A 24,601-nucleotide genomic window follows, 5' to 3' on the forward strand; every position below is an offset into this window, starting at 1 on the left:
TTTTTTTTGACTGCCTCACATGGCTAATCCCCCAACCGGGGGACCAGGGATAGAACCCCAGGCCCCAGAAGTGAAAGCAACGAGTCCTAACCACTGGACAGCCAGGGAATTTACTAGAAGTGCTTTATTTAGTAGTTCCACCCACCAACACTGTTTCACATAGAGCTCTTTTGTGATTAGATTGTCTGATCTGTGGATTTTTTTTTTCCTAGTTCATTATTTTCCTTGACCCATTTTCACTCCTAGGACCTATAACTTTTTGGGCCAGAGTTTCCCTGAAGTTTTTGGAAAAACATCCCCTAAAGTGTAGAGAACCCATCTGACAATCCCCAGTGTCTCTTTCCTTAGCTATCATTAACTCATAGGAAATCACCCTAAAGAGACCCCACAATGAAATTCCTATCCGGGAACTCAAACACATCAGGCTCTTCCCTGGAATAAAGACCAGCATCATTCCCACCGCCACTGTGATCCGTCAGCTCAGCCAAGGATTAACTATTTAAAAAAAATTTTATTTGTGGCTGTGCTGGGTCTTTGCTGCTTTGCGTGGGCTTACTCTAGTCGCAGCCAGTGGGTTCTACTCTCTAATTGTGGCACGCAGGCTTCTCACTGTGGTGGCTTCTCTTGTTGCTGAGCACGGGCTCTGGGCACACAGGCTCCAGCAGTTATGCCCTGTGAACTCTGTTGCTCCACAGCATGTGGGATCTTCCCGGACCAGGGATTGAACCGGTGTCCTCTGCATTGACAGGTGGATTCTTAACCACTGGACCACCAGAGAAGTGCCAAGATTAACTATTGATGCTATCCCTGGCTCTGTAAGGGGTTGATTTCATAAACAATGACTAGGAAAAAGCAGCACAATTGAACAAAATCTACTGGGCATCGACTCTGTGACTCTGAACCAGGGAGTGGGGAGAGACAAGACGGATGGAGATGAGACTTGGCCTTGCCCCCAAAGAGCTTTGCCTCTCATGACTAAGAACTTAGGTTTGGAATCGGAGGGCTTACAACCTAAGTTGAAGAAGCACAGAGAGGAAGCAGGTACAATTGGGATAGAGTCTTTTTTTTAAAGAATTCTGAAGTGGTGATGTCTTCCTGTTTCTTCATCAGGGGGAAGCAATTTCCAGTCATCCCATCCATTAAAGAAATATGTATTAAGGAAGCAAAATACAGGCCAAGAGCCTACTTTGTGCACAACTGGATATACAATGAGCCTGTTCTCAGGAGACTGAGCTCTGCCCCGTGAGAAAGCGTTGAAACGGAGGGGACACCAAGGTCAGGGGGCAAGTGCCCAGCCCTTGCCAGTGGGAGTCATCTTGAGTTCCACTTGAAGGGTTCAGAGTTGGGTCATCGAGGGTGGAAAGTTCTGGAAAAACCCTAATACCCCTGTTGCAACATTCTAGGGAAAATGGCCCATCTACTGAATAAGGGTGAATCAGCGGGGGAAGCTTTGGGGCCCTCAGCGCAGTCCCACAGCCACTTGTCCCCACTCTTTGGTTCCCCAGTGAAGTTCCAGCTACCCTCTGGGGGCGGAGGGGAGGAGAGAGTGACGCTCTGATCGGGAATTTCAACCAGATATATGCAAATGGCCAGCGGGCTCTTCGGAGGAAGTTCTGGGAGGAGAGGGCTGTGGGCAGCTCAGCGCCCATAACCCGCAAAGCAGAAGTGAGAACCTGAGAGTTCCCAGTCCTTCCCCCCGCCAACCCTCTGCGGCCCCCCTTCCCTCTCAAAAACAGGACCTGTGACTTTTCCCGTTACCCAAGACTTTCTTCCTGAAAAGAAACTAGACTTGCAAGCCTCTTTTGGGCCCCAGAATTGAGGAATAGATTTGGGGCACCCAGTGGGGGTGCCCAAAGGTGGGGAAAGGAGTACCCTCCCTTTTCCTCTCCCCCTGCCCCGAAACCCTGCCATGTGTCAGGTGGGGAACCCAGAGCCCTCTGCAGGGTGTCACCACCCTCATTGGCAGTGAGTGGCTGGCGGGGCCGGGACCTGACCTCACGCGCCAGCCAAGTTCCCATACATTCTGGCCCTGAGGCCACTGCCCGCCCCCACAGTAAGTCCCCAAGAGGCTGTTCTTTCAGGAAACTAGGGCCCCACTTTGATGTATCCAGCTGCACCTCTGGCCTCTGACACAGACGCACCTCTGAAAAGTGAAGCCTTCGCTGGGGAAGTTTTGCCTGAGTTCTGGAGTCCCAGTAACTTCCACTTGTAATTAATGAATCGTCAGTTGATTACCGGTTGGTTCACTTACACACGTGAGCATGAGGACGCTAGCCTCTCTGTCAGGAAGTCAACCATCTATTGACAAATGAGTCAAAGCCTTGGGTGGCTGTTACTTATTCATGAGCCAGGGTGCCCTCGCTGGGTTTCCCCTCACCTGTGCCAGCTTGCCCTGCAAGATGGAAGGAAAGGGCCCTGGGGAGAAAGTGGTTTCCTAACATTTCCTGGGCCCAGATTTGAACCACACTTTCCTCTCTCTCTCACCTGATTTCCATCGCAGGTCTGGTGGCTTTTTGCCTGACCTTTTACCATATCCTGCGGTGTTAACCCTGACCAACTCAAGGTGTAAACAAATCTATACGACACTGTAAAGCATCGGCAGTAGACTGTAGATGGTATTTCTCTTTCGTTGGCCATAGGGATAAATTTTCCTTTTAATTCACATATAATTGATTTTTTAATTTATTTTAACCAAGTTTAACTATGCATCAGGTACGTGTAATTTACTCACTAAATTTTATTTTTTTGTTCATATATAAGCGGTTGTTCATTTTAACCAAGTTTAAGTATACATAAGGTGCATGCTCAGTCACTCAGTCGTGTCCAACTCTTTGCGACCACATGGACTGTAGCCTGCCTGGTTCCTCTGTCCATGGGATTCTCCAGGCAAGAATACTGGAATGGGCTGTCATTTCCTCCTCCAGAATACATCAGATACACGTGTTTTACTCACTAAGTTTTATTTTTTAATCACGTATCACTGATTTCAATTTATTTTAACTGAGTTTAATTATACATTTGGTACACATGTTTTATTCACAAGTACTAGTGTGATTCCAACAAAGGTCCATCTAGTCAAGGCTATGGTTTTTCCAGTGGTCATGTATGGATGTGAGAGTTGGACTATGAAGAAAGCTGAGCGCCGAAGAATTGATGCTTTTGAACTGTGGTGTTGGAGAAGACTCTTGAGAGTCCCTTGGGCTGCAAGGAGATCCAACCAGTCCATCCTAAAGGAAACCAGTCCTGAATATTCATTGGAAGGACTGATGCTGAAGCTGAAACTCCAATACTTTGGCCACCTGATGGGAAGAACTGACTCATTGGAAAAGAGCCTGATGCTGGGAAAGATTGAAGGCAGGAGGAGAAGGGAACAACAGAGGACGAGATGGTTGGATGGCATCACCGACTCAATGGACATGAGTTTGAGTAAACTCTGGGAGCTGGCGATGGACAGGGAGGCCTAGAGTGCTGCAGTCCATGGGATCGCAAAGAGTTGGACACGACTGAGCAACTGAACTGAACTAGTGGGATAATTTGAAAGAAAAAGAAAAGAAGCTGAGGGACTTTCCTGGTGGTCCAGTGGCTAAGACTCCGTACTCCCAATCCCAATACAGGGGGCCAGGTTCGATCCCCTGTCAGGGAACTAAGATCCCATATGCGGCAACTAAAGATCTCCAATGCTGAAACTAAGACCTGGCACAGCCAAATAAAAAAAGAAGGGAGGGGTGTAAACTGCCAGGGAAAGAGCCTGGGGCTAAAGGTGGGGCACCTGGGACCCACAGCTAAGGGTCAGGGGATGTTCTGCGGGTCAGCTGGGCTAGGGCGCTGACCTCGCCACGGAAGCAAGCCACTGAATCTCTCTAAACCTTATCCTGTGCTGGACACTGGGGATTCAGTGTTGAATCACATAGATGCATGGGTAGGGTCGGGAAGGCTAGGTAAATGGGACACGCGGGGAGAGTGGCTGTCCCCAGAGGAGCATAGGGCGCTAGGAAGACCACCCCAGATGGAGAGATGGGAGCAGAGGACCGAGAGGCTCAGGAGCTCGCACCTGCGTGCTGGGCACCGGAGGCAGGAGCATCGTGGCCACAGGTTCTGGACACTGTCAGCGATCAGGCACCAGAGAATGTTCCCGGGCCGAGGGAAGGACATAGGTATGGCAAAAAAAAGGGGAGGGGAGCTGGGCGTGGACTGGGAGGAAGGTGGGGCGGTTAGGGGAGGAGGGGAGCCCTGCCCCAGCGTGCCCTCTGTCCCAGGCGCGCACCCTGCCGGGAAGCCCTGGGGCCGCAGCTGCTCTGGCCGCCCGGCCCAGAATAGCCTGCCTTCCGGGCAGGGCTGCCCGGGCCAGCGGCGCCAGCGCCCGAAATAGGGCTCGGCCGGGAGGTCCGCGGGCGGCGGGCGCGAGGGGCCGCCCCGCGCCTGGGAGCTGGGACCCGGGAGCGCGGCAGGGACTGGGGACCCGGGGCAGGGATCCCGGGCGCGAGGCCAGGTGCGGGGCGGCGGGGCGGGGCGCTGACCTCAGCCCGCGAGGAAGCCGGTCGGGGGCCGGCCGCGCTGATGGAAGGGCTGATGAATCCGCAGCTGGTGGCGAGATTGGGCGGGTGTGTGTCTGTGTCGGTACACTTCCCCTTTAAACGCAGCCGGCAGAGGCGCAATTGCCAGGGGCACGCACGAGGTGGCTGGGATCGGGATCAAAGCGTCCCCTGACAGCGGTACGGGTCCGAGTCCTGGCGCCCGGCCCCACGCCGGGACAGAGGAGTCGAGAGATCCCGCCGACTGGGGGAGGGGTGGCAGGGACCCACCTCCAGGGCCACCGCCATCCGAGCCCACGCCCTGCTCCGGCGGGGTCCCGGTCAGATGCAGTCCCAGACCAGGGGGTCCTAGGGAGGCTCTGTGCCGGCCCTGCCCACCGAGAGGTGCGCCTGGGTGGGGGGCGGGGCAGCACAGGCTCCCGGCTGTTTGTTACCTTCCTTGGACCCTCAGGCTGAGCTGTTTAAAAGGGGGCTGACCTCACTTTTTGCCCGTGCAGCCTTCTCCCCTCACCACCCTCCACCCACCTGCTAGCCTCCTTAACCTCTCCCAGCCTCAGTTTCCTCATCTATTAACCAGCATTTAGTCATATCTACCCTACAGGGTGGCTGTGATTAAAATAGAATAATTATGTAACGTGTCCTGTGCTCTGTAGATAGGGTCCTGTTTCCCTCCTCCTCCCCCTTCCTTGCTTAATCAGGCCGGGGGCTATCCTGTCCCCCAGGCCTGGAGCTTCTTGGGTGAATCAACACCCTTGCCAGGGCTCTCCTCTCCTCCTCTCCTCTCAGGGTTACCTTGGAAGCCGCCTCCTACAAGAGGATGGCTTAACTTGCTGTCGGAACCTGCAGGAATCCCAGGCTGCGGTCCAAGAATATTAACAGGGGGCCCAGCCCGGCTGAAGTGAGTCAGTCGCTCCTTCTGAAACGTTAGTTGCTGCTTCAGCTGCCCTTTGCAGCTTGGACTGGTTGGTTGCCAGGACTGAGCGGCCCCTAGAAATCGCTGGGAACACCAGCATGTCCTGGGGGTGGGGTTAGGAGCCAGCCCAGGGTACCAGGTTGGGAAGGGGCTGGTGATCCCCCATTTGACTCCTCTCTGGGAAAACAACCAAGGCCCCAGGACCTGAGAGCCGTGGTACCCCATGTAAGGAAGGGCGGGCCTAGCTTACTGTAACTGCCTGGCTAAAAGCCTGATTGTCCTGTGGTTGGGCAGGCCAGCCAGAGAGGGGCCCTGGTGGGGTGAGGGCTCACGCAGTGTGAGAAGTGGAGACAGGAATTACTGCTTTCCCAGGGAGTGTTAGCAGGCCAGGTAGGTCTGCCAGGAGGGCGCCATTTCTCCCTTAAGCAGATATGCCAGATTATTTGCAAGAAATAGTCTGTCTGGGCTCAGCCCCTTTCCAGGGGCAGCAGAGCAGCCAGTGTGGACCTGGGACTCACTATGTTCACTCACTGGTCTATGACAACAACCCTGGGAAGCAGAGATGCATTATTACCTGTTACCGTTGTAACAGGTGGGGAGCAGACTCAGAGACGTACCCTGGTCTCCTAACTTTGAGGAGGCAAACTGAACTGGGGAGACAACCCAGGCTCCTAATCCCCACTCGTCTGGTCTCCTGAGTGTGGGAACCAGTGTGGCCCAGAAAAGCAGAAGAGTAGTGGGGGAGGGGGGCAGCTGACCGCCCAGGTGCCTGAGCCCCTCCCCCAGCGTGCTGTTTGCTCAGTACTCAGCTGACTTCCTGTCCCCGGAAGAGCACCTGCGGGTATGCTGGGGTAGGCGGTCCCCTTCCTGTGGTTCAGGTAAGCGCTGAAGCCCATGCCTTCTTGGCCTCCTCCCTTTCTCCTTTCCCAGGCTCTAGATTGTCAGGCCTGGGGGCCCCAGAAAGCTTCTCAGGACCAGAGGTTTGTCCAGAGTCTCCAATTGTAGGCGAGGGACTGAGGAGGCAGAGGGAAGGGGCTGCAAGGCCCTGGGTGAGGGCAGGACCTGAGAACATCCCCTTCAGCTGTAACAGACCACCTGGAGCTTTCTTCTTCACACCTCCTCTCTGATGATGATAATGCTGCAGTGACGAAAGGTGCAGATGAAAGTCCCTTCACTTCATATCCCTAGCTGTCTCTCTAACCTGGTTGTCTGATCCAACAGGCACAGCTGAGGGATGGAGGCTGTTGTGCACCTGTGTCCACTTCACCATCAGATACCCAGGGCTTTGCAAAGAGCTCGCCGTTGGGCATCCCCTGGACTTTTCCCTAGGTGACATTGCCAAGGAACGGTGTGGCACTGGCCAGATCTCCTACGCCCAGCTCTGAGGCTTCACCTTCCTTCTGTCTCTTGCCCCTGGAAGCTCAGAATAAGCTTTCTAGAGGATGCTCTTTCTTGTGTGTAGGGTCATTTGAGGTTGCTAATACTGAAGCCCTTCACCAGAGAAATGTAGGAAATATCCCTGCATCTAAATGAGGCAATGTCTGAGGAGGACCAGGCCATGCCAAACAGGCTACAGACGCATCTTCCTCCTCCCCAAGAGGACTGCCCTTGGCCGTGCAGACTGCCTCTCAGCCCTGCCCTTGGCCAGGCCATCTGCTGGGTACATCCCCAGGCATCTTTTCAGCCTGTTCTTTGTTCAAGGTGTTTGGATGGAACATAAAAGGGCCTTCCTCTTGTTCCTCCTCCCAAGAGCAAAGAAGGACACATTGGTCAGGCTCTCTTCCTGGAAGAGGCAAGGAAAGAAAAAAATAAAATGTTCTTAGCTTTAGATCTTGCAGGACCAGTTGGCAGTACCGGGTTGAACAGAATCCTCCAAATTCGTGTCCATCTAGAGTCTTGTATGTGACCTTGTTTGGAAAGAGGGTCTTTGCAGATGTCTTTAGTTAAGATGAGGTCATCCTGGATTTGTTTGGGCTCTAATCCAATGACTGGACACAAGGAGAGGGAGATGTGCCTGGATACAGGCACTCGGGGAAGATGGCCATTTGAAGACAGGCGGAAACTGGAGTGATACGTCTACAAGCCGAAGAATGCTGAGGCTTGCTGGTGATCACCAAGTGCTGGGGAGAGGATCCTCCCCTAGAGACTTAAGAGGGCACACGGCCCTTCTGACATCTATTTTTTTTTTTTTAATATTTATTCATTTATTTTTGGCTGTGCTGGGTCTTCGTTGCTGAGCAGGGGCTACACTCTAGTTGCAGTGTGCAGGCTTCTCCTTGCAGTGCCTTCTCTTGTTGTGGAGCACAGGCCAGGGGCTTCAGTAATTGCGGCTGGAGGCTCAAGAGTGAGCGCAGGCTCAGTAGTTTTGGTGCACAGGGTTTGTTACTTTGTTACTCGGTGGCACATGGGATCTTCCAGGACCAGGAGCAAACTGGTGACCCCTGCATTGCAAGACGGATTCTTAACCACTGGAGCACCAGGGAAGCCCCTGCTGATCTCTTGATTTGGGACTTCTGTCCTCCAAGACTTAGAAAATCCGTTTCTGTTGTTTTAAACCCCCTAGTTTGTGGACCTTTGTTACAGCAGCCCCAGGAAACTCGTATGAGCACCAAATGTCAGACTGAGGGCAGTTGTGGAAAACAAGAAGGAAATCCACCAGGCACGGAAAGCAAAAGCTTGGAAGAGACCAAGGAGGAGACAGGAAGGAACGCTTCCTAAGCACCCTCCTCCCACCCGGACAGGAAACTGCGGCCAAGGCTTGTCGGTCTCCACTGTTCTCATAGCATGAGGGTGGGGAGTTTGATGGGGGTGACTGTGGGAGGCCATTTTGAATCTTGCTGGTCCCAGGGAACCCTTGCTAATAGTACTAACCGTGTGACATGATCTTGTCTCCACCTCACAACAACCCATGAATCAGGTTTTGTTGAGATGCCCATGTATAGATTAAGAACCAAGGCAAGGGCTTCTCTGGTGGCTCAGTGGTAAAGAATCTGCCTACCAATGCAGGAAAGGCACCCACTCCAGTATGCTTGCCTGGAAAATCCCCATGGACAGAGGAGGCTGGAAGGCTACAGTCCATGGGGTCACAAAGATTTAGACACGACTGAGGGACTGAGCACACATCAATGCCGGAGATACAGGTTGGCTTCCCTGATCCGGGACGACCCCACACGCCCTGGAGCAGCTAAGCCCCCGAGCCACAACTATTGAGCATGTGCCCTAGAGCCCGGGAGCCGCAGCAACTGAGCCCGTGTGCCCTGAGCACCCTGGAGCCCATGCTCTGCGACAGGAGAAGCCGCCGCAATGAGAAGCCTGGGCACTGCAACTGGAGAGCAGCCCCCGCAGCAACACAACTACAGAGAAGCTCACACAGCTATGAAGACCCAGCACAGCCATAAATAGATAAATAATTTTAAAAAAGAACCAAGGCAAGACCATTACTAGGTCATGGAGCTACCCGCATGACCTGGAGGTACCCGCTCCAGGTCATTTGCCAGGAAGCAGTGATCTGAGACATGTACCCCCCTGACTTTCCTGCCCTACAGCCGGCGCCCTGCACTCTGCCAGTCCAGGGCTCCTGTGCCCGTGTGCAAGCCTCAGTGAGGCTGGCAGACACTGGCCATGGGCAGGGATGTGCAGCCCGAATGCTTGGGTTTGGATCCAGCTCTGCTCCTGGGTAGCTCTGTGACCTCAGGCACGTCACATTACATCTTTGTTCTGTAGTTCCCTCCACTATAAATATGGGGACAGTAATACCACCTAACTCAGGGCGTTACTGGAGAATTAAATGTGTTCCTACCTATCACAGGCTTAGAAGAGTGCTTGGCGCATCAGAAGCAGGCCTTGAAAGTATGTGAGATCTATAAAACACACGGGGGTGGGCTCTTTCCCTGCAGAGACAGGGCCAAGAAGACGGCTATGGGTTGGTGAACCCGTCTTTATTCTTACTCCACAGGCCAGGCAGAGAACCACGGTCGACAGCATTCTCCTGCAGTCCTTGTCTGTTTCCCATTGAACCCTCCGGAAACCTGCAGGGAGGGCCCCTGAGACCAGGGAGCGGAACCCTGAGCAGGCTGACTCATTTGCTTAAATCCTGCCTCTGAGGCCTAGAAAACCTGTGATCCTTGTTCAGGCCCCCTTTCTCTTCCCGGAGAAAAGATCGGACCCCTGCCATCACCTTGCCGCTGGATCCTGGTCAGTCATCTCCGGATTTGCTGTGTTACTCATGGTGGGAAGCTAGATTGGGCTGATCACCATCATGCATCATCCCATGGAAAGCTCATGTACAGCGCACAATGGAGGAATGGTACTGGGTGTCAAGTTTACAGACAGAGCTCAGAATGTGTGGAGCAGCTTGTGCGTGAAGCAACGTGTCTACCCGGGGCACGTGCAGGAAGTCCTCCAGGCACCTCTGGCCATTGCTCCATCTTTCTCTTGGGGCCTGCAGCCTCTACTGGGAATCTGGCCCTTATCGATTCTTCCTCTCCAGATGTCTCTCATACCAATGACGGAGTCCAGCCTGATGGTACCAGGGTCTTGTATCTTCTGCTGTGGTTGAGGCCCCTCCCTTCCCCCACTCAGGACAGACCAGCTCAGTCCTTATCCTGGTGTGGGCACAAGGTCTCTTGTTGCAGCAGGGCCCCTTGGCTGACCTTCGCAGCTCCTCTAAGGCTGGAGAGGCCTGGCAGGATGCCTGCGGGAGGGCTGGGCTGCTCTCCGAGGCTCCTCCCCTCCACTCCAGGGCTCTGGCCAGAGCCTGGTCAGGGTCCTTGCTGGAGTTCCCAGGCAACCCCTGGAGTGATGGTCTGAGAAGTCCAGTGGGGAAGCCCCAGTGTGGAGGACAGATTCCACAGCCACGGGCTGTCCCCACCCTCTCATCGGGCAATGTGGGTTGGTCTCTGAATAGCTTCTGGGTGGCCTTCCCTCCAGAGCTTCTTGCCTACTTTCACCAGGTGCCAAGGGACAGTGAAAAGAGCAGTGAGTGGCCAGAGGACCACGCTCCAAAGCCAGCCAGCCTGTCTCCCTCCCAAACTGGATCCTTTCCCTCCAGCCTCCTCTTCATAGACTTCTATAACAGAAAGAGGTATAGACGTCATCTCATCCCTTCCCTGGCTTCCAGAGGAATAGTTGAGAGCGATACTGAGGTTCTCTGAGGCTTCACACAAACCTCTGCACATTGGGTTGGCCAGAGGTCTCAGTAGTGTTTCCTTGGCAATTCTACGCCCATTGGGAATACCAGCCCTGAATATCTGAGGCTCCCAGCCACTGGGAGGTGGGAAGATCCTAAGGCCTCAGTGGATGGAATGGTAGCTGCAGGACTGCCCTCCAGGGCTGACTAGTCTCTGATGAGAGCCAGGTGTGGATCCAGAAGCCATTTGGGTCCCCTGGGGAGCCTTCACAGTAGCTAAGTGGAGATCCTGGTTGGGGGGGCTCTCACATGCACATACGGGTAATGGTGGAAAGGGCAGGTGGTCAGTCTGCTCCTGGGACTTCTTCCCTGGTGGTCCGGTGGTTAAGAATCCATCTTGGAATGCGGGGGACACCACTTCCATCCCTGGTCAGAGAACTAAGATCCCACATGCTGCGGGGCAACACAGTCTGTGAACCACCGTAAGACTCAGTGCAACCAAATAACAAGTCTGCTCCTTCCATCGATCGTCTGTATGACTTGTGTGTTCGTGCTAAGTCGTTTTAGTAGTGTCCGACTCTTGGTAACCTGATGGACTGCAACACACCAGGCTCCTCTGTCCACGGGATTCTCCAGGCAAGAATACTGGAGTGCGTTGCCATGCCCTCCTTCAGGGGATCTTCCTGACCCAGGAATCGAACCTGGGTCTCTTATGTCTCCTGCATTGGCAGGCAGGTTCTTTACCACTGAACCACCTGGGAAGCCCCTGTGTGACTTGAGGCAAGCCTAAATCCCCTGACACCTTAGTTTGCTTATCCGGAAAATGCAATATATTTCATCTGGGCTGCCTCAGGTAGGAGTAAGATAACACATTAAGATGTCTTGAAAGAAACAAAATGCAACGTATTCAAAATAAAACGTGCCTCTTTGCTTCCCAAAATAAAAGTTGTAAATGATTGAAATCATATTTTACTGACTCCAGAAACCCCTTTGTGTAAAGAAGTTTCTTCTTTTGTACAGTCAAGCATTTGGGGTCAAGCATTTGGTGGGCTTACACTAGGCACCATGACCCCCTCTTATTAGATTTTGTGAAGATCCAGTTCCTGGTACAGAATAGGCAATCAATAAATTATTGCTGAAGGAATGAATAAGAGTGAGTTCTTCCTTCAAAGAGTTCACGGTCTGGTTTGGAAGAAACTGGCAGCACCCCGGGAAGCAGTGTGCATCCTATGGGGAAGGACTGTGTGTGTCACGTGATGACGAAAGCAGCGTTTCTAGAAGATGAGCCTGGCCTGGATGTGCCTGATGGGGACACACCAAACTTCTTGAAGTTCCCCAAAGTCTTCCTTTCCCTTTTTTGGCCATTTCCCTGTTTTGATCACTAGGATGCCAAGCTGTCCCACGCCTGCTGAGAGAACACCTGCTCCTTCTCATCACCGCCGGAGTCATCTCTTCTGGGAAGCACTGTGGGTCATTTCCTCCCGGAGGCCCTCAGCTGTACCCTGTACGCCATTGCATTTTTATACCTATTCCTTTTTAGGATACTTCTTGGTTTTCACGTCTGGTTCCCCTTTCAGACTATATGTATGCTTCTTGAAGTCTGAAGGCTCCCTGTTGGCAGTGGTCTCTCCAGCATTGGTCCCGGTGCCCAGGACAGGGTTCCCACCTTCGTTGACATCACCTGGAGGCACCGGGCAGGTAAGCATCAGGTACTAATGTACCCTAAAGCTCATAACCACTACAGTCCCCATCGTACAATGTCATGGGACCCCGCCTACAAAGATCATATCCTGAACAGCGCCCCCTGTGGTTGTGCACACACAGGCCTCCTGGAGGACCGGTCCTCATGGATTTTATGTTTCTTGTCTATAACCTTCATCATCCTGTACATTATGGACACCATGTAGTGCTTTCTGTATGGAAAGATTTAAGACTTGGGGGAGGGGAGGTGAAAGAGAGGAAACACATTTTCTTGTGTAATGTAAATACCGAACTCGCCTTCTGTGTGTTTCTTCTTTGAAGCCTAGGTTTTCCACCTTTCTCTAAGGCTGGGCCTAATTATTACTACGAACAGCAGCTGTGATATTATTAATGAGGAAGGCATGCAATTTTAGCACTCAAGAGTCCTGGCTTCTCTTCAGATGAGAGCTGGGGGCCTCTGTTCTCTCTGCAACGCAGCCTTCCAGGCCACCTCTGTTGCTTAAGGCTGTGCTGCAATCTGGAGCACTCAGGAGTGGGAAGTCCAGAGTTCTCCCCACTTCTGGGAACAGCCCCCCACCCCCCTCCCCGCACCAGCTTCCACAGGCAGCCCTCATGACAGTGGGTCAGGCTAACCCAGGGTTTCACAAATGTCTGGCCTGTTCCCAGCACAGCACAGCTGGGAGGGCTCAGCACTGGGGAGAAGGCGCACCGTGCTCCTCCCCACCCCCACCCCCTCCCCGACCCGCCACCATCCTCGGCCTGAGGCCCAGGGGCTGGAGCCCAGCAGAGGCTGCACTTGTCGGCACTTGCCTCCTCGCAAGCGGGTGGTGAACCTGGGCCTCCCCTCCCTGCTGATTTTCCAGCTCCTGCTTAGTCAAGGTTCCAGGAGGAAATCCCCTGTCCCAGGAAATGAGGAGGACCGAGGCTTGTCTTCCCCGAAGGCAGCGAGTGGTCTCAGAGTCACCTGAGGTGGTGTTGAGTATTGAGCTTGCTGACTGTCCTTGGAGCTTCTGATTCAGAAAAGCTGGGCTTGGAGTCCGGGAATCAGCAATTTCATCCACTCCCTGGGGGAAGTCTGCAGGTGGTTCTTTGGCTTTTTGAGCCTTGGGAAGGGGGGCAGGCCTGGGTGGTGAAAAGGGTTGAGGCAAAAGAGCCCTGGATTCTCAGGTAGGACCTCCAACTCTCTCTAATGATCCCCACCACCCTGAAAGAACTGTCCTTGTAATCCAAGCCTCAGTTTCTCCATCACTGACATGATTGTGTGACCCGAGGGAAGGGTGATCAAATGTCCTGGACACTCAGGGCTACTAACCCAGGACAAGCTGGTCACCGTGCCTAAGGATAGACAGGATTGTGGATGTCTGAGGTACTGGAAATGAGGCTTAAAGATGAGTCTTCGGGGCGCAGATAGCAGTCCATTCATTTTATTTACATTTTAACTGGTGTCTGTCACTCCCACGAAATCTCTGGAGAGCAGGAGCCGGGCTTTGTCTTGTTCAAGCTCAATCCTATTAACTCACAGGATGTGTTAATAGGTACTTGCTGAGAGAATGAATGAATGAGTGAGTGAGTGACTGACAGGCAGGGGCTGTGAGCCTGTTTTGGGGAGGTGGAGGCGTTGCCGGCCTGGAGGGGGAATCTCGGATCCCCCGGGAAAACTTGATCCACTCAGGGCTGGCAAAGAGTCAGGGCGTCCTGAGCAGCCTCTCCTGGGAGGGGTCAGTGACCCCCCCCAGTGACGAAGGACTCCCTCCCTCTTTCTCTCTCTCCCTCCCCCCAGGAGCTCCGGGCGCGCCGGTCCACCCTTCTCTCCCTCTCCCGACCCCCCACCCCAGGGAGGTGCGCCTGGCAGCCTCCCGGCCGAATTTCCTGGCACTCGTTTGAGAATAAACAGCACTCTGCGCCTGCAATCCCGTTGCTATGGTGACCGCTCCGCCGGCGGCGGGGGGCGTGGCGGGGGGCGTGGCGGGGCGTGGTCTGTCTGCGCGCACTCTCCTCAGGGCGGCGGCGGCGGCGGCGGCGGCGTGGGCCCGGGAGGTGCCACCCGCCCGGCTTCGCGCGGACATTCTTCGCATAGCTCCGTCAGGGCTCCTGCAGTGTCCGGGAAGTGATTCTTCCTGGCAGAGGCCGTCCTCCAGAGCGACGCTCTCGCCTGCCTGACCGCCCGCCCGGCGGCCGCCGGCATGGGAGGGGGCGGGATGCCGCGCAGGAAGGTGCACCCGGGACCGGGCTTATTCCACCTCGGTCTCGGTCTTGCCGGTCAGCCCCTGTGCAAGTGGTTCCCCTCCCCGCAGACTTCTGTCTCTGCTTCGACTCCCTCTGTGGCTGTCTGACTCTGCCCCGCTCTGTCTCTCTCGCTCTCTCTCTGCCTGGTACCCCGGCGTACCCCGTCTCGAACATCCTTACTTGTTCCTTAGACTAGGACACACGTGGCCGCTTATTTCCCGTCTCCAGCTCCCCGGTCTGTGGCCTCCTTCATTCCCCCTTCTAGAGCAGGCATTAGAGTTCCCGTTCCCGGCTCTTAACTCATCGGGCGGACTGCCCCAAAACAGTACCAACGGAGAGCGGATAAGGGCCTCTCGGGGTGAATTCCTACAGCGCCTGAAGCAGGGTGATTGGACTCTGGGCCTGCGGAAGAGCATCTCCAGCCTTTGTTTTGGCCAAGTACCCCCAGCTAAGCTTAACCTCTTGAGGCGTGGGTGCCTGCTCAAGCCGCTGAGAATTGTCCCCCTTCCCTGTGGGACTCTTCTTAGCAAATCTTGGAAGCAGGCATACCCCTCCGCTGGCGGCCAGGACAGAGGGTCCCTGCCATGAAGTTCTTTGGAGGAGGGATGCCTGCCTCCGAAAGGATTTAGAAGTACAGATTTCTGCAACAGGGGTTGGGGTGAGGAGGGAAAAACAGAGAAAAGCGCTGGTGAGCAGAGCTAGCTGGGAGTTTTTTGTTCTGGTATTGCCGATAGCTAGCTTGCTGTGTGAACTCCAGTAAGTTGCTTTCCTTCTTCGGGACTCAATTTGACTTGTCTGTCAAATTAGAAGGGTGGTCCAGTCTGTGGTCTTTAAATGGAGAGACCTATGGGAAGAAGGGTGGGGTGGGCAGCGAGGGAAAGGAGTCAGGTGTCTTCTGAGTTCAACCTCCAAGGGATGAGAGAACCACTTCCCTACCAGGTCCTTTGAGTGAAGTGAGTTGCTCAGTCGTGTCTGACTCTTTGAGAGCCCATGGACTGTAGCCCACCAGGCTCCTCTGTCTGTGGAATTCTCCAGGCAAGAATACTGGAATGGGTAGCCATTCCCTTCTCCAGGGGATCTTCCTGACCTGGGGATCGAACCCTGGTCTCCAGCATTGCAGGCAGATTCTTTACCTTCTGAGCCACAGGGAAGCCCCTTTAGTGCTCTGTGAATACTGGACACTCTGGCTGTACAGCTGCCTTCTGGGTGGAGGATGGGGATGGGGGTTTGATACATTCTGGGTTCCAAGGTTCCACGGAGGCAGTCGTGCCAGCACACGGTGGCAGACTGGCACTCCTTGGGGTGGGGAAGAGCCTGCCAGAAGCTTCCCAAGCTCTCCTCCTCCTGGGAGGCACTGGGGAGCCAAGCCCCACTGGGTCCCCTCACCTGACCTGGAGCTTTGGGAAGGTGACCTTGCCTGGGTCTGCATTCCCAGTTCTAGAGGTGGTAGTCTGTCTGGCGCGGTTCCCACGTGCTCTGTCCACTCAGTGATCTCACGCCTGGTCTGGCCCTTTGTCACTTTAGGTTATTTTCCCCCAAAAGTCCAGGAAATGGGAAAGAAAAACGATTTTGTTTATTTACTCTCAGTTGCCTTTTGGACACTGATTCCTGGAGCAGCTTATCGGGGGCCAGGAAGAGGGCTTTGGCATTTGTTTAGGCATCCGAGGCAGATGAGGGAATGGGCCCCTGCCTTGGTGGGGGAACACTCATCTCTCCATCTGTTAGGTTTGGGGGCTTGGGGGAGGAAGAAGCGTGGAAGGGAAGTGTCTCAGAACAGGCATTTTTAGTTTGTGTTTTCGCAGAGCCCTAGTGCTGAGTGTGCATGTTGGGGAGGAGGTTACAAACTCTTGGCTTTGCAGGGGGGACCCACCTAGGGGCAACCCTGGGCATAGACTTCTTGCTTACTTAGGGAGGCAGAGCATTCATGGGCTTTGGGAAAATCAAAGCCTCCTGGGTTCCTAACCTGTGTCTTTCCCACATTCCCAAGTGGTGTGTCCTTGGGCAGGTTGCTTAACCTCCATGAACCTAAGAGGCTGCCCCCAGGCTCAGCCAACAAATATTTACTGAGCACCAGTTCTAGGCATCAGAAGCGACCAGTCCAAGTCCCCGCTCCCAGGAAACACGCAGTTGGGTCTGCGAATGTGGGGTAATAACACCTGCCTGGTGGGGGTGGCAAGGAAGGTGAACCCAGGTGGTGTCTGAGTGCCCTAGGGGTGGGAGTGGCTGAAAACAGGTGAATAGATGGCTGCTCTTATTGGGAGGCGGGTGGTCCCATCCACTGCTCAGGCTGGGGTTCCTACCCGTGGGAGGGCCCCACTGTGTGCAGGGTTTGCATCGGGACCACCCCTCCCCCCAGCTCCTGGGGACCTGGATGAGGTCATGGGTCACTGCCAGGACCCCATAGTCTGGGCTTTCTCGTAACACCTCTCTGCCAAGGAGCCCAGTGCCTCTAATAGCTTGGAGCCTCTAAAAGCTTTGACCACAGCTCCGTTTATACTCCCTGCAAGCCCTTTGAAGCGCTTCCTTCGAACTTGCTTTGCATATTCTGGTCAGATCTGAATCAGACTAGCAGGAATTACCCCTCCCGGGTACAGTCTAGGTGGCTGCCTTCGGTTGTCAGTGACGTGAAGCCTGAGTTTGATTCCATCACGAGAAGCACCAGGGCAGTGAGGGGGTAGGGCCGCCACCCTCTGATGTAGCGTGTGGGTGTGGGTGAAAGAGAAAGCAAGGCTGGAGGGGCGGTGGGGGGTGGGAGAAAGGCTCCAGTCAGGTTTTTCATTAAAAAATAGTGCTCTTTATTATAAATTACTGAAATGTTTCTTTTTTGAATATAAATATAAATATGTGCAAAGTTTGATTTGTATTTGTATTTTTGTTGAGTTCTTCAAGCATCTCCTATCAGCCTTGAAGGCCTGGGTAGGGGGAGGGGAGAGGACTGGAGGTGGAATCTTTATAAAAGACAGAGTGATTGAGGCAGATTGTAAACATTATTAAAAAACAAAAACAAAATCCAAACAAAATAACAAGGAAAAAAAAAACCACCCCAACACACAGCTGACCCATCCAGCCCAATACCTGACACAGAAAACTTTCGTGTGTTTGGTTTTCCCCAAAAAAAGAACAGTTCCAGGTAATTCCATCGCTGCTACATTCCTCTGAGTTTTCACTCATCAGTGCTATTGCACAGCGGGAGCAGCTGGGTGGCAGAGCCTCTTGATGACTTCCTGCCGGTGCCAGTCCCCCAAAGTGAGGAGGGAGGGCTGTCTGTGCAGGGGCTGGGGGCTGGGGGGCCCAGTGGCTCTGCCTCGGACCAGAGCCCAGGCCCCACTGATGGCCAGTATCCACTGGGCTGGCTGGCATTCTTCCTGGGCTCAGCTGGAAAGCAGGTGGATCTCTGCCCCCTCCCCACCAATCCATCTCCGACCTCCACCACCAAATGGTGAGTGGCCGCTGGGCGCCCCTCTGAGAATCCTTTGGCCTCTGCTGGGGTTGGCTGAGTGTGTGGCTTCTTGTGTGCCAGTCCCTATCCATGGGACAGGGAGCATTTAAGGCAAATCTAGCCAGATCTAGTCAGGAGGCACAAAGTAGAATGCTCCATCGTCTCTGTCTGGGGTCAAAGGTGGCTCATCTCCTCCAGCCCCACCCCCCCTCCCCAGGTGCTGAAAGGTAGAGCAGGGGTGGGCTCAGAACTACTGACCAGCCCATCCATTCCGAGCCCCCAATGCCACTCCCCCCTTAAAACGGGAGAAGGGCCCTGGGCTCCTGGGCACTAGACGGACTCTAGGACCTGTGTTTCTGGTGGCCATCTGAGGGGCAGGAAGAGGGGGAACAGAAAGATCCCCTTCAGGTCACCCTTCTCCCCAGAGCCAGAGGTGGAGCAGGCAGCCACCCCTCCTGACCTGAGCCGAGCAGTGGGAGTGACCATTTCCTTGGCCAGCCTGCAGCCCTGGGCCCCCGAGGCACCCTCTCTCTCTCTCTCTCTGTCTCCCCTCCACCCTTTTCCAGGCTCTCAACCCGCTGAGGTTTAAAGCTCTGTTTTAAACCAAATCAAAGAACAAACAAGTTCCGTTGGAAAGTTCGAAGATCCCAGCAGTTCTCACAGTTCAACACGCCCCGCGGGGTCTCCCGTTTGGAAGCGCAGCGGGGTGGAGGAGGCGGGAGCGGACAGAGCATCCACTGCGGTCCTTGCTGTGGTCCCCCTGGGCCAGCTGGCTCCTCCGGAGACGCTGGAGTCGGGGAGGTGTGCTCCGGTGGCTCTCCGTCTCCCCTCAAACACATTCCAGGTGCCGCCGGCCCTGTTCTGCGGGGGGAGGACCGGCAGGAGGGGGCTCCCCGCACCCTGGCTCACCCGGGAGCTGCAGGACTCGCGCGGCTGGATTCTTGTGCTTGTGCCATGTGCCACGGAGGAGAGGGGACCCGGGCTCCCTCGCCCTATCCCTGCCCCCTTTGCTCCCTAAAGCGGGGCATCGTACTGGTCCAGGAACTCCCGAATGGGCCCAGGCAGCTGGGTGACTTTCTCGTAGGAGTCCAGGTGGCCGTTGACGGTCTTCCGACAGAGATGTTGAAGAGTGGCCACGTTGGAGGAGAGGGGCCGGCTCAACACCAGAGGGATCTTCTCGCCCCCCGAGTAGATGTAATAGGCTCTCCTGGGGGGGTTCCCGGAGAGCGGCTGGGCCGGTGGCTGCTCGGGCACCTCCGAGGAGGGCGAGGAGGAGGGTTCAGCGGGGGGCTGGGAGAACGAGGGGGCGCCGGCGGCGGGCATGTAGTGATGCACCAGCTTGAGCACGCAGTCGAAGCGGGGCACGGGCTGCGTGCTCCGGGGGTCGCTCTGGAGAGAGAAGCTGCCCCCCTCGCACTGGATGCGCAGGTTCTTGGTCCCCGACTGGGTCTTGACGCTGAGGGTGAAGAAGTGGCGCTGGTCCGAGCTGTCGCGGATGAGGAAGGTGCCCGCGGGCTCGGCGCTCAGCAGCAAGTTCGCTTCGCCGCCCGTCACGGTGCTCCAGTAAAAGCCGCTCTCCTGCAGCTTGCGCACTGCGTTCACCACCAGCTGGTACTCGCTCTTGGAGCTGAAGGTCTTGAGGCGCAGGCTGGTGTCCAGGGGGCGGCTCATCCCGGCGGCGGGAAACTTGCTGTGGGTGACCATGGCGCACGGAGCCAGCGTGGATCTGCGCGGCGGCGGCGGCTGCAGCTGTTCGGCGGCCTCCGCACAGCGGCCGCTACCGCATCCCGGGGGGCTGCGGGGAAGAAGGCGCGCGCCGCGTGAGTGCCCGGAACCCTCCAGCGCGCCCGACCCGCCCCGGCTCCCCTGCTTCTGCGGAGCGGCCGGGACACCAGCTGCCCCGGAGGCGCTCACCTGGGCCCCCGTTCCGACCCAGACGCCCCCACGGAGCCCGCCCAGCCCCCGCCTCCAGGCAGCCCTTTCCCCAGCGCGCACTGGTAAGGTGCCGAGTGGGAAACTCGGGCGCGGAAGTTGGGTCTCCAGGAGCATGGCCGGGGTGGGGAGCGGGAGAAGGGCCCCCGGGACGCTCTGGGCGCCGCTCAGACCGGTGGCCCCGGGGGGGCAGGGACGGAGAAAGAAATCCGAGGCATGGGGTGGGGGGTTGGGGGGGGTAGGGAGGGGACCCGAGAAGCCGAAAGGCCCCAGCCTGGGTATTCCGGGAACCTGGGATCTCCGGCTTCCATCTGCTCTGCCCCCTATCTCGTCCCCTCCCTGCCGGGAATGACCCGGGAAGGGGAGGGGAAACCGGGAAAAGCTCCCAGGACTAGCGAACCCTCCAACCCCCGCCCCCCCCCCCCCGCTCCACGCCGCGCCCCTCCTTCCTACCTGGTCCCAAACCGAAGTCTTTGGCTTCGGGGCTGTGCCTCCTACGGTCCCCAAGGCACGGCGGCCAGCGGTGGGTGGCCCGCGCTGCGCCCAGATGTTGGCAGCCGCGAAGTCCACAAAGGGGCCTCGCGCGCGCGTCCCTCGGGCTTCGCCGGGGCGCCCGCCCTGCCCCCTGCGCGCCCCCGGGCCGGCCGGGCGGTGGGGGGTGAGGGGGCGCGAGGCGAGGGGCCGCGACCGGAGCTGGGCCGGGCGGGCTGCGTGCGGGGCCGGAGTGGCGGCGGCGGCGCGGGGAGTGTGAGTCGAAGCCGCCGCCGAGGCCGCGCTCGCGGGTATATACGCGGCCCCAGCGCCCCGCCCCCCCGATTCCTGGAACTGCTCGGCCGGCCTTCTTGTAATGTTTAGTCACTACTCGCAGCAATGAAAGGCTGCGCGCCGAGCGGAGGGAGGGGCCGCGGGCGGCCGAGGGCGGGCCGCGAGCGGGGCCGGGGACCCGCAGAGACGCGCGCAGAGACAAAGCGCGATGCGAGGCGGCCCGGGCGGCCCGGCGGGCGCGGCGCCAGCCCCGGCGGCGCGTTCCTGGCAGCGGCCCCTCCCCCGCGCGCGCTCCGCCCCCAACTTCTCATTCACACTTTCCCCCTCCCTTCTAAGAAGGCCAGTTTCTGGCAGAGGCGGGGGCGCTGCTCCCGGAGCCCGGGCAGTTCCAGGAGGCCGAGCGGGAGAGGCTCCTGGCTTCCCCCTCTTTCCTTTTCTCGGACCTCGCGGGGAGACCCCCCGCAACCCACCCACCCACCTACCTCGCCCCCACCCGCGCCCGCCCGGGGTTCCGATCGCGGCCCCAGGAGGCCCGTGTCCGCCTCTGGGGAACTGGGGACACCCCACCCCCACTCCCAAAGCCGGGCCTCGAAACTAGGACCGGACCTGGAAGCCTGGGGGCGGAAGAAAGCTCGAGCGTCACCCGTGGGCTTGTCCCAGAGGTGAAGCCGGGAGTCCTAAGCGTGGAAGGAACGCCGCCTGCGTGGCAGCTGTCGGGTCTCAGTCCATCGGCCCCCTGCTAGGTCCTCTGCCGACATGGGTGCCGCCTCCCACCGCTCCAAAGACACAAACCCAAGCAACAATCGCTGTGGCCCTTCTGAGTCTCCAAACCTGCCAGGTGCCCTTAAGCAGCGGGACCGGCCCGAGGGCGAGCGATGGCCCCACCTCGCGCCTCGCGTCCGCTAGAGGGCGCCCTGGGGTCTGCGAGATGGAGTGGAGTTCTGTGCTGCACCCCACAAGCCCTGAAACGCGAAACGCAGGGGGCGGTGGGGGTGCTGGCTCAAGAGCTGGGGCCGGGGGAACTTGTCGGGGGTGGGGGACCCAGGGAGAATTCACATCACAGTCTGGAATTAGACCTGGGAATAAAAAAATCCAGCAGAGGAGAATTTACGGAAAGCAGTTTTCAGTTCAGCCCACTTTCAGATACCCCAGGCCTACCGCCTAGAATCTCCACCCCCCGCCCCCCTGCTCCCCCAGTGTGGGGGTCCGATCTCCCCCCGGGGTTGAGAAGAGGAGGCCCTTGAGGTGAACAACGGATTTGTTCTTGGCGTGGATGTGGGTGGTTTGGGTTAACCAGGGCCAGCTTTATGAAGGATGGAAAGTTTTCTGCACCCCAAACAGGCAGTGGGGTGCTGGGGACACCTGAGAACCAGCTTAGGAGGCGCTTAGATTGTCATCTCTCAGAACGCAGGGGCTGACAGTTTTGGCCCTGCCCTCTTTCCGGATTCCCCGCCTCTGAAGATAAGGAAAGGAAGGGGGAGAGAAAACACCGAAGACCTGGCTCCTCGGCGTCTCTGGGAGCTGATAGGCACCTCTCTGGGCCTTCGATTTGCCACTGTCTCCTCTGTGCATTCACCTCTCTCGCCACAGATGTCAGAGGAGTAAATGAGTTGTGGGCAGGACACCCAGCCTCTCTGGAAATTGGCTTTGCTATCTGTAAAGCAGGAATAATAATCTTTTCCCATCAGAGATCTGAGATTAAAAAGATAAGAAAAGATTCTGCACATCAAAATGTGCTAGAAATGGAAGTAATTCAGTCCAATTCTCCCTTCGGATTCTAGGAGAGGAGTCATTAGGAGGAAGTCTTCTTGTTACTTCTGCAGAGGGGGGAATTGATTTATTCAACACATTTCACAAATATTGGACTCTGTGTACCAGACATTGTACTGGGCATTGAAATATAATGACGAAGAAGACCTGGTCTTTGCCCTCCAGATTTGCAGGCTAATGAAATGGATTCTCCTTCTCTGTAGACTCAGGCATTCATTCTTTTTCTCATCCATTGATTAGGAGGCTGCACCATGACTATCCACTTCTGGGCTGAGCCCCGTGGAGGACAAGGAAGGCTCACAAGGAATAGCCCTTGAGTTAATGGATGAGAGAGTGCTTTGTAAATTATAAGGCTCTGACACAAGTCAGGTTCATTCATCCATTCCACAAACCCTCATTGAGTGCCTGCTTTTGCCAGGCACCAGGCAAAGTGCTGGGAACACGATCATGCTGGGTGAATCCTTCAGGGATGCGGATGAGGTGAGGGGACATGGGACCCCCACGCGATGGGTGTCATATGAAAGGAGTGGTGGTCATTACGATCAGTCCTATGAGACTCTGATAATTCATTCTTGGGGGGAGAGGGGATTAGAAGTGGGGATGGGAGAGACAAGCAGGAAGAAACAGCCCCTGAGCTTGCAATTCCCAGTCTGCTTAGAGAGACACAAAGCTCTGCAGCAGGTAAGTCCTAATGTCAACAGCGTGGTACCCCAGTGAGCCTGGGGCCTGCCGAGGGCCAGTGGCAAAGGGTATGTGACTGGCGGGGGCGGGGGGGTGGCACAGAGTGGGTCCAAGAGTACAGGGATGATGGAAAGAACAGAGCCGGGGCAGGGCCACCGTGCATCCTGCTGGAGGGGGCAGGGCTCCCTGAGTGCTGACTCAGGAAACTGAACTGCTGTTCTGGCTCCACCACCTAGTAGCTGTATGACTTTGAGCCACTGACTTCCCCAGCTGTGCCTCTGTTTCCTTATTTGTAAAATAGGCTGAAAATAGTACCTACTTCATCGGGTGATTGTGAGGACTGAGCCAGTGCATGCAACGTGCTAGAATAGTGCCTTGCACGTAGTGAATGCTCGACAAATGTCAGCTGTAATTATTTGGAAAGCATTGAGGAGTCTTTGAGGAGAGGGAGGAGGGGAAGGCTGAGCTGCCGCACCTTGGGCTACTAGGGGGAGGATGTGGCTATACATGGCTTGATGTTTTGGAGAGCTATGTATCTCCTGTATGATACATTCCAAAAAGCTGTTTGTCTTCAAACAGTTCAGCCAGTCACTCACTTTCCCTTTGGCTTTCTAGTATCTCCAGGGGCTTCCCGTTGCCTTTCTGTGCATGCTAAGATGCTTCAGTCATATCCGACTCTTTGCAACCCCCTGGACTGTGCAGCCCGCCAGGCTCCTCTGTCCAAGGGATTCTCCAGGCAAGAATACTGGAGCAGGGCAGACCTAAGGCCATTTCCTTCTCCAGGGGATCTTCCCGACCCAGGGATCGAACCAGCATCTCTTACGTCTCCTGCGTTGGCAGGCAGGTTTTTTCACCACCTGGGAAGCTCTCCCGTTGTCTTTGGGATAGTGAAAACACCTCCCAGTGAGTGTATGTCTAGGCTCTCCGCCCCCACGTCATCTTCATCAGCTACCTCTGCCCCACTGACACCTCACGCCCCAGCTACCTGGAGCTCTAGGCGGTGTCCGAAACATTCTCCAGGCCTGGGTCTTTGCATGTTTGCTTCTCTCTGGGTGGGACTACCTTCTACATCTTGGCTGATTTCTACTTTTCCTTTAAGGTTTGGCAGAGAATCAGTCTAAACTTTCAGGGTAGCTCCTTCTGTGCTCACCAACATGCTCTCCTCCTCCACTGATAACCTAGAGGAAAGGAACTGTCGTTGATTTTTTTTTTTTTCTTTTTAAACCTAGCCAACTGATCCATAGAAAGTGCTCAGTGGATCTTTAAATAAAGGATTGTGTTGTCTTTTATTTTCCATCATTTTTAGATACCACCAATTGCTTTCTTCTAGAGTATCTTTTGTTTTTTTTCCTGAAGGGCTATGGAGTGGCTGTTTAGACGGGAAGAAGGGTATAGAAGCCCCTGTGTGGCTGGTGAAGACTGTTAGGCCTGCTAATCAGAAGAAAAAGGGAGTGAAGACTTTAACTTTGCTGGAAAAGTCAAGGAGGAGACACCAGTCGGATACTGGGCACACT

At 55.8% G+C, this 24,601-nt stretch overlaps 1 protein-coding gene and 1 long non-coding RNA gene across 11 annotated transcripts in view; one reads left to right on the forward strand and one right to left on the reverse strand.

The window, feature by feature from the left end:
- Positions 1–1,913: 1,913 nt before the first annotated feature.
- The window catches only part of LOC129648705 (uncharacterized), a 28,047-nt gene continuing 5,359 nt past the window's right edge, over positions 1,914–24,601 (forward strand). Inside the window, exons 1-5 of one of the 10 annotated variants that reach the window (XR_008712850.1) lie at positions 4,950–5,430; positions 6,376–6,598; positions 9,401–9,970; positions 10,398–12,077; positions 12,151–12,271. This is a non-coding gene — a long non-coding RNA (uncharacterized LOC129648705). The other 9 variants (XR_008712843.1, XR_008712845.1, XR_008712846.1 and 6 more) reach the window with 9 other exon arrangements.
- SOCS3 (suppressor of cytokine signaling 3) lies at positions 17,272–20,618 on the reverse strand. Its single transcript, XM_055575268.1, has 2 exons — positions 20,325–20,618; positions 17,272–19,734 (listed from the first exon to the last, which is right to left on the reverse strand). The coding sequence occupies exon 2, from the start codon at positions 19,641–19,643 to the stop codon at positions 18,954–18,956; it is 690 nt and encodes a 229-aa protein (XP_055431243.1). The 5' UTR covers positions 19,644–19,734; positions 20,325–20,618; the 3' UTR covers positions 17,272–18,953.

The sequence above is a fragment of the Bubalus kerabau genome, chromosome 4 (assembly GCF_029407905.1).
Source record: "Bubalus kerabau isolate K-KA32 ecotype Philippines breed swamp buffalo chromosome 4, PCC_UOA_SB_1v2, whole genome shotgun sequence".
NCBI classification, from domain to species: domain Eukaryota; kingdom Metazoa; phylum Chordata; class Mammalia; order Artiodactyla; family Bovidae; genus Bubalus; species Bubalus kerabau.

Bases quoted from the DNA above. Each gene is read 5' to 3' on its own strand.
- SOCS3 (XM_055575268.1), bottom strand. From the start codon at position 19,643: ATGGTCACCCACAGCAAGTTTCCCGCCGCCGGGATGAGCCGCCCCCTG.